The following is a 9,740-nucleotide window of genomic DNA, read 5'->3' on the forward strand; positions in this document are numbered from 1 at the left end:
TCACTTCCACTATCTATCTGAAAGGCTAGCGTTCCCACGGTTTTTTACGTTTTCACCGAAAAGTGACAATTTGGGTCCCTCAAGTTCAACCTTCCTTCCTCTGTCTCCTCTGGCTTTCCGGTATCTTTTCTCTCCTTAGCACTTAGCTAACACTACCTATGTCTCTCAGCGTGTTACTCTACCTTGCTTACTGCACTATCCATAAGCCCTAAGGTCAGGGCTGCTCATCAGCTTTTTACCTTTTTACTGCTGTTTCCCCAGAACAGTATCTAACAGTGTCAATGTTCTGTAAAGAGTTGTGGAATGAACAGATGAATTTCAAGTAGCAACTCAAAATCAGAACTGAACAGCACACCTGTAAAACACACAGGGCAGTCTAGCTTCATGTCCACACAAGTCAACAACCAGAGCTGGCAGCCTCGCTATCTGCCGAGCCAGCACCAAACACAAGGACAGCAAAGCAGAGACAGACCCCACGTCTCTGCATTAAGTTGGTGAGATCTTTCTTCTTTTATGATCACTGACCATATTGCTTTAAAGTGTGGAGAACAGCCGGGTGCCGGTGGCTCACACCTATAATCCTAGCTACTCAGAAGGCTGAGATCTGAGGGTCGTGGTTCAAAGCCAGCCTGGGCAGGAACATCCCTGAGACTCTCATCTCCAATGAACCACTAGAAAACCAGAAGTGGTAGGCTCAAGTGGTAGAGCACTAGCCTTAAGTGAAAAAGCTCAGGGACAGTGCAGTGCCCAGGCCCCATGACTGACAAAAAATAAAATAAAATAAAAAAATAAAATAGAGAACACATTACAATTCCCTCATATAAAGGTAATTCAGAAACATGGCTTAAATAAAGGGCTGAAACATCAGGCCTAGGCATCACACAGCAGCACACAAAGAGTTAAGAGAAAGAAGAGGAAGGAAGTACTACTTAGTGAAAATTAAAAAAACAGCAACAGCCTGGCATTCTAGTAAAGGGAGCAAAGGGTCTACCTACCACCTGAGACCATCACTATTGTACCTAAGGGAGGCTTTAGATTTAAGACAGTACAGAGGAAATAGCTTTAAATTAGCTACATCTTTGCATGGTAGAATTCTCTTTGTCTTTTTCCCTTTTTTTTTTCTCTTTACCTCTTATTTCTTTCTCCCAATGCCGAATTCCAGTCAGCAGCTAATACATCTCAATAGTGAAAATGTAAGGCTCTGATGTCGCTATACATAGAATGTTTGAAGCATACACATTAAAATTGACTCTGTTCTGTTGCTTAGAAACTGCAGAAGAAAAGGAGTTTCCATCCTCTTCATTTATAAAATAACCACTCAGTCTTCAGGAGAACAAATGCAATCTCTCAAGTCCCCTTGTGTCTTGTTCTCATTTTTTTTTTTAAACGAACAGAGAAAAGATGACCCAGTGCCTCCAAGTGTATTCCATCTCCATTTTTTAACACACCCTTGAAAATGAGATGGAAAACATGGCTCCAACAACCTCTCACCCTGATATTCATGAATCTTTCAAATGGAAGACTCCCCCAAGGTGCCCCAAGCAAAAATGAAAAATGCCCCATACAGAGTAACCTTTGCTTTGAAGCCATTGTGCTGAGCACCTGCAAGGAGTAATTCAGGGCTCACTTCTGTTCTCTGAGCAATCACCTTCTGTCTCGGTTCTCTTCTGCTCGGCCTGCATGGCCCAAGACCTTCATATTACCACAAGCACACATTTCCACATGGAGCTCTGGACAACAACAGGGGAAAAAAACTAGCTAAAAGCAGGGCTAGACGATAATCAGTTTTTGTAAACATCACTGATTAAACAAAATGAGAGAAAGGCTGAGTGCTCAGAAAGAAAGAAAAACAGGCATGCTAATTTCTTTGACCACAGGGTAAAGGAAAAGCACGGGCATTAATAATGTCATGAGAAGACAAGGTCACAGCTGAATTTGTACATTTAACCCAGAGGCAACTTTGACTGACATGAGATACTGAAATAAATTTTAAAATCTCTCTTTCCTTCCAATGCCTGTCTTTTCCCATTTACTCAGGATTTAATAGATATGTTTCTCTATATAACTTGTTAAACAGTAGAATCGTTGTGCAAACTAATTGACAAAATTGATTGTTTTATACCATCTTTTTTACACATATAATTGATTTTTAATTCACTGTCTCATTTCCAAAAGGACTTGACAAAGAACTCTACTCCATCTACTATTGACTTCCTTTAAACAGGGTTTGGTTCAAAGGCTGGTGAGAGTTAAGTCACAGGAAAAAGAGTCCAATTTTACCAATGCTGGATTAGGAAAATCACCTCAATCTGTACTTTTCCTTTTAAATATTAAGGACTGATTTTTAGTATAGGTAACATATAGAATGATATATGCACTAATGATGTTTGTATAGTTGGTCGACATTTGTATTTATCTTATTTTCCTACTGTCACATTTAGGAATGTAACTGTTCATTAGAAATTATGGATTTACCTTAAAATTGGAGGGACAGTAGTAGTAGAGAGAAAAATCCACTTTGACTCATTTTAAATTTTACTCAGTACTTACTATGTGGTGCACTACACCTATTACATCTGTATTTTAGATTAAGAACACAGTTGCCAAGAGTAGCATAAAATTTTTCATGCTAAAAAAGTGAAATTTCAAGATGGGCAGAGTAGTGCACACTTATAATCCCAGTACTCTAGATCTGAGCTGAGAAAAGATGACTACAGTCTGAGCCAGTCTGAGCCACAGGGGAGGAGGGGGGGGGGGGGGGGAGAAGGGGGGGAGGATGTTGGGAGGGGGAACCTTGGAAAAACCCAAACCAATCCAAAATAAAAACTCAAGAAGTTAAGGCAACGGAGTGAGTTTGTGGCAAGGCCAGGCTACAAAGCAAAAATATGAAGAGTTTCAATGTAACAGCTCAAATTACATGTATGCAAATCTAAACATGAAATTACAAAGCTGCCATGCGCTGGTGGCTCATGCCTGCAATCCTACTCCTGAGAGAGAGAACTGAGGATTAAAGTTCTAAACCAGCCTGGAAAGTCCCTGAGACTCTTATCTCCAATTACCACCAGAAAACCGGAAGTAGAGTTGTGGTTCAAGTGGTAGAGTGCTAGCTTTGAGCCAAAGAATATCAGACACATTCCCTAGGCCCTGAGCTCAAACCCCACGACTGGCAAACAAATTTACAAAGTCACAAACACATGTATTATGCGATCAAAGAGGTAATAAACATACAAATCCACAAGTAAATTATCTATGGTACATTACTGCTAATGTTTTAATTGCTTTTGAGCACATTCTAACAATAGGAAAATTTGCATGAAAATTTAAAAAGAAGAAAATGGATTCATTTAGATGACCAGCAGGATTCCCCATCAACACTTCTGAATAACTACATAAAACAGTCATCAACTCAGGAAATTTTACCATTTGTAAAATACCACACAACCAAGCCTTCTATACTGAGGATGTGATAAGGTTTTAAAAGCAAACAGGGGCGTGTGGGGCCTGGAGCCTGCTGGGACTGCCAGTAGGCGGTGAGCGCTCGCTTCCCCTTGGTCTTACTGTCCTCTCCCTGCTCTCACCTCTATGGCAGCCTCCTGCTTTTTTTGAGCCTCAACTTTGACTCTACTGTAAATCCCATTTTCTTCACTGGACACACAAACAGCACATAAAATTCATTGTATTTTTGCACCGCTAAGCAACTCTGTCTTCTGGCACATCCAGATGCCTGGCTTGAAAGTGTGAACAATAAAAATAATGTTTTCTCAGGCACACATTGCCAAAAGGGCGTAACAAAGGCCTCTGAAGATGCTGCTGGGGAGACACTATGCAAATGCTGCATGTGGTAAATGTAAGTCCTTGACCAGCTGAATGGCTTCACTGGATTACAAATATTTAGAAAATTCATTTGCTATGTCATATCAATTTGAAAGAAGAATTTTCATTTATATTTATGATAAACTGGGCTTTAAATTGAAGCAAGTGCTAGATGTTTTAAAAATTTATGAACCTGTAAATAAATTTATGTACATGGTCAATTAAGGTTTATCACCATGGTGGATTAACTCTTTGGATAAAAAATACAGAGCTTATTTGTTCACACTGATATATGACATCAAATTTGGTATAAAATATTTAATGGGTGACTATTTCAAGATAAGAGCTATAGTCACCTTGGTTAACATGGAAACATCCTGCTATAATCCTGGACGCAATAGAACCTTCACTTGAGCAACACCTGGATTTTTCTGAAAGCTAATTCAACATGAAAATAATTTCAAAGCCAAACATAGCCTGCAGAACAAGGAGCAAAGGCTGAAGTACTTCTCAGTGGAGCATCCAATCTTACAACCTTGCAAGTCAGACCAAACTGCATTTTCCAGGAGGAAAATGCAGGCCCTGAATTTTAAGAAGAATTCAATTAGCATCCCAGTATTTCCATAATCAACAGCTGAATGCTAATTAAGAGCACAGCACCAAGCAGCAATGGAATCCCAGTGCAGTGAGCAACAGCACAGCAGCAACAAATGCTCCCTTCAGCCTGCATGCATAAATAAACAGAATTAATAACTAGCCAAGCATGGAAGGGTGACTTAATCTGTTTCGATTAGGTGCAGTTCAGCCTGGGGCCTTTGTGTTATATTGAAATGTGTTCATCATGTTTAATTAAAAACCTAATAATCTTGGAATTTTTTTTTAACAGTTCGATCTGTAGTTCTTCCTTTTTCTCTTCATAAATTTTACCAGTTTGGATGATTTCCTGCAAAGGACCAGTGCTTTCAGCACACTGTATTACCTGGCTAACCATCAAGCCATTCCTTTGGCTCTATCCTTGCTCATACCATTGTATTTGCAAAGCTTCAGATATTTACCAAAAGTCTTCTCTGATCTGACACAGTTCATTCAGCTGGAAAGATAAGGTATGAGCTAGCCACCAATATGTTTCTCTAAGTTACTCTACAAAAAGCTGAATTCACTGGTGGTATTTGGTATAGAATCTGACAGAAATTGGCACAAATTTGGCATTAGAGCAACAACACTTAAGAATCTCAATCCCAAGCAACTTTAATTAGAAAGGTGCATATGGTACATTTTGGTTCTGAGGTTTGAACTCAGACTCAACACTTGCTGGATTTGTTTGCTTGGCTGGTCTTCTGCTTTCTTTTAAGTGGCTATTTATTTAGTTTCTTTAGTCGATCGTGGGGCTTGAACTCAGGGCCTGAGCGCTGTCCCTCAGCTCTTCAGCTCAAGGCGAGTGTTCTACCACTTGAGCCACAGTGCCACTTCAGGTTTTCTGATGGTTAATAAGAGATAAGAGTCTCACAGAAGGTGAGGGGGGGCAGGGGAGAGTAGCTGTGGAGGTGGGAGGGAAGGGATGGTAGGGGAAAAACGAAGGAGGCAACAATGCTTGATAGGAAATGAACTCATTACCTTGCTCATTTAACTGTAACCTCTATATGGTTATTTTTACAATAAAAAACATACCAAAAAAAAAAAAAGTCTCACAGACTTTCCTGCCCAGCTGGCTATGAACTGCAATCCTTAGATCTCAGCCACCTGAGCAGCTAGGATTACAGGTATGAGCCACTGGTACCCGTAAAGTGGTTATTTTTTTTTTTTTTTGGTCCGGTCGTGGGGCCTGAACTCTGGGCCTGGGCGCTGTCCCTCAGCTCTTCAGCTCAAGGCTAGCGCTCTACCACTTGAGCCAGAGCAAAAAGTGGTTATTTTTGAGATAGTGTTTCATGGGTATTTCTGCCTGGACTGGCCTTGAATTTTGATCCATCTTTACAGTAACTAGGATTACAAGTGTAAGCAACTGGCAACCAGTGGCTTTTGTTTTTAAGGTTTATTTTAATGTTTGGAGATATCAGGGATTTAAACTCAGGGCCCTATATGCTTGCTAGGCAGGTGCTCTATCACTTCAGCCATGCCCCTCCCCCTTATATAAAAGATGTTTCTGATGTTAATTCATAAACACTACTAAAAGTTTTTAAATGCTGTATTTAAAAAGATCCCAATTATAACAAAGAAGTTTCCAAAGCAATAACCTTGAACCATTGAATCTTTGATATCCTCCCCATCTCTCCTGGAGACAGTCATTATCCTCATCTCTAATAAGTCCTTTTCCCAAACAAGCTACAAACCAGGACGGTGATCACTCACAATGGCAGACTGTGAGGAACAGGTGAACAAAGGTAAGTGCAAAGAGGCCAAGGACAGGCTGTCAGTAAAGGTAAGCACCAGAGGCCAAGCTCAGAACAGGGAGCAGGGGGCACAGGACAGGCAGAGGACTGAGTTTCGCAGAGGCCTCGCTGACCTTCAGGCCAGGTCCTTCCACCCATAGAGGGAGCTGTTTCAAAGCGTTCCCACGCATGCGTGTCACTGGTGAGGGTTGTAGGTACATCACACACTAGGTGTGTGTGCTAGATCAAATTAGTATAAAAATACCAGAATGTTCTAAGCATATGGGCAACTGTATTAGGGCACATTTGTTTTGATACTCCTATGATTCCTGGGTGAGAAAATGTGGGAACCCCAACAGAAGGGCCCCCCTGCCTTTGGCCCAAGTTTCCCTCAGCTTGTCAATCAGTCAGTCAGTGAATGATTCCTTCAGAGGAAGTATGGCCCAGGTTGGGAGGGTGAAGCTTCATTTTCACAAACGAGAGAACCATTTGATCCCGAGGCTCTGCAAGGGCTGGAAAGGACCACTGTGATTCTTGAAACAAGAAGCAAACACGGTGAAAAAGAGCCTGAACCGAATTCAATTCATGCAGTCTGTGCTCACTGTGTCCCTGCTGCATGCAGTCCTGCCGTGTTTGCAAAACAAAGCTGGGCTGGGTCTGAGGGCTGAGGTGCCCCTTCTCCTCCCTCAGGGACATGGGCAGGCACCAGGGGGCCGGACATGAGCTGACTGCACAGGCAAGGCAGGAGGCAGGCCTTGGCTGTGCACTGGACAGATTCCTGAGGTCAGGGGACCCAATAGGGACGGGAGGGAGGGGACCAGGGAGACATGGAGAAGTGGTGGGGGGTGGGGTGCGGGGAAGGCAGGGGGGCAGAGGAGGAACAGAGCTGCTCAAGGACCAAAGCAGGTAGGAATGAGGTGCGCCATCATGGTATCTGAGCTGCCAGGATAGCCTGGCAGAAACTGCACTTGGCACATTCGTTCTGCCCTTCTCACCCACTTGGGTCTCCTCCACTCTTCACCACACGAATAGGTTTGTAGTGAAAGAGACAGGATTTCTCCCAAACAACTGAGGGGAGTGGTTTTGCGCTGGCTTTGGTCTGAACTTGAAATGCTTTTGGCTGTGTCTTGGTGCGCACACCAGACCTTCACTGTGCCGCCATACTACTCACCTACCCCCATTCCACTCAAGCCCATGGGCCCCAGAAGCTATGCACAACACAGTAACCCCCCCATGAGTTTGCAGGCCATGCCTGGCCTGTCTGTCCCACACACCCTCTCCCTGCTGTACCCCAGCCACACACACGCCTTCCTATCTCTTGCCCAGGCCAAGCCTGCTTTCCCTCAGGACCAGGATTCTCACCTCCTCCTTACTTCGTGAAGCTCTTGCCCTTCCCTTAGCCAGGGCCTGCACCTAGCTCTTCCACTCTCGTTTATCCTTTTCTATTTTCCCCTGACACACACTGACAGGTGGTCTTCTCACTCAGAACACAGGGCACTTCAGGAGGGACAGAACAGCTATTCCACCTGTACAAGAAAGCACTGCCATTTCTTTCTTTCTTTTTTTTTTTTTTTGTCAGTCTTGGGGTTTGAACTCTGGGCTTGGGCGCTGTCCTTGCGCTCTTCAACACTTGAGCAACAGTGCCACTTCTGGTTTTCTAGTGGTTTGTTGGCGATAAGAGCTTCATGGACTTTCCTGCCTGGGCTGGAATCCTCACATCTCAGCCTCCTGAGTAGCTAGGATTACAGGTGTGAGCCGTGAGCCACTGGCGCCATTTCTAAGCATTCTCCTTTCACATTCTTTAAAATATAGGTGAGGAACTTGGAATCAGTGATGCATTTTCAGTGTCATTTGACCTGAAGGGCAAAGGTCTAGCAGTAACATTCATAATGAGCATTGCTTATGAAAGCACAAGATATCTGTACAACATTCCAGCAATACCTTCCGTATGTCACCCAAGGGGGACAGAACTGCGTGAGATCTCTTGGGTTTTCTAGCCTTTATTTGTGGGTATATTTCTCCATTCACTGTATGTTCCCCTTTTTGCTGGTACTGGGGAATGGAACTCAGGACCACTTGAGGCTCCTTCTTCCTTTTGCTTTTCGTTTTTCCAAGAAGGCCTTCATGCTAACTCTGCCAAACCATGATCTTCCTACCCAGTAGCTGGGACCACAGGCAAGCATCACCACACCCAGCTTCATTGTTTGAGATAGGGCTTTATGCTGACTTTGCCTGGTTAGCTTCAAACTATGATCTTTCTGTCTCCATCTCAAGTACCTGAGATTAAAATCATGTACCAACAACAAGCTTAACCACGCCTCACCTTCCTTAATGGGCCACAGCCAAGGAAATGATTATGTCAAATCCACTTCCTATTCAATCAAGTCTATACTTCTTGCTTTTGATTAATGATCTTCAGTAGGCTAAGTTAAGTCCTCAAAATAAATCTGAGTCACCAATGGTACTCTAGGTTATGTGGAACAGGCTTGGCATACTCCCATCTTAAAGGAAGGAGTTACCATAGCAAGCTTGCACCTGAAACAAACCCAAATTAACTTTTCTTAGGAACTATACTTTTCTCCTCTTCATGAAACTTGGGGAAATCTCTCCTATCAGCCATGGACCCTCATCTGACTAAAACCAAGTCTTTCAATACAATTATGAGGCTTGAAGGTACTTCTCCCTTTTCTTTTTCGTTTTTGTCTGTTGTGGGGCTTGAACTCAGGGCCTGGAGTTGTCCCTAAGCGTTTTTGCTCAAGGCTGATTAACTGGAGATAGTCTCACAGACTTTCCCAGGCTAGCTTTGAACCAGGGTCATCAGATCTAGGCCTCCTGTGGAGGCCTAGATGGGCTATCTGAATGAGGTCTTTCTCCCCAAGGGGAAGGAAAGCCCCAGTGGCCCACAATACAAAGCAAATGCGGTCCCCATGCTCACCACTTCGTCCTCGGTCCAACACTTCTCGATCAACTTGGGCACGGGCTTCTTGACCAAGCGCTGCAGGGCTTTGCCAGCATCATAACCGCTTTCATGGAGCTAAGACAACAAGGATCTAAGTTAGTTATCTGCACCGGATAGCAGACCTGGAGGCAAATCAATAAAAGACAAGTCCTGCATTACTCTCTGTAGTACAAGAATCATGAAAGGTGATATAGACTTAATCAGCATGGTAATTTGTTTTGGGCCACCAGTTTCTGTTGCTATGGGAAATGCTTCATTGGGTTTACAATGTCCCCAGAGGCTGGTGTGTGGAAGGCTTGGTGATGAGAACCTGAAGACATAAGACCTAAGGGATATTCTTAGGTCAGAGGGGTGGGCCCACCAAGGGGACCGTGGGACACAAGGCTCTTCCTTACTTTTTCTTTACTTCCCAGGCGCCATTGGATGAGCAGTTTTTTTTCCCCTATAAACTCTCCACCACCACATCACATGCTGCTTCACCAGACACAAAGGATACAGGCTAGGAGAAGAGCATCTTTTCTATCAAAGCTTCCTTTTTGTTTATCTTTAGAATTGTTTTCTGAAAAGTTCCTGCTTTGGGCCATGTGGCCTGGCCATTGCTT

The 9,740-nt window shown here is 43.4% G+C and overlaps 1 protein-coding gene across 1 annotated transcript in view; it reads right to left on the minus strand.

The window, feature by feature from the left end:
• Positions 1 to 9,030: 9,030 nt before the first annotated feature.
• The window catches only part of LOC105997307 (arginine-glutamic acid dipeptide repeats protein-like), a 294,981-nt gene continuing 294,271 nt past the window's right edge, over positions 9,031 to 9,740 (minus strand). The window contains exon 11 of the mRNA XM_013031704.1: positions 9,031 to 9,213. Within this exon, the coding sequence (XP_012887158.1) occupies positions 9,031 to 9,213 (183 nt within the window). The remainder of the gene's footprint in view (positions 9,214 to 9,740) is intronic.

This window comes from Dipodomys ordii, unplaced genomic scaffold, assembly GCF_000151885.1.
Source record: "Dipodomys ordii isolate 6190 unplaced genomic scaffold, Dord_2.0 Scaffold6, whole genome shotgun sequence".
Taxonomy (NCBI): Eukaryota; Metazoa; Chordata; class Mammalia; order Rodentia; family Heteromyidae; genus Dipodomys; species Dipodomys ordii.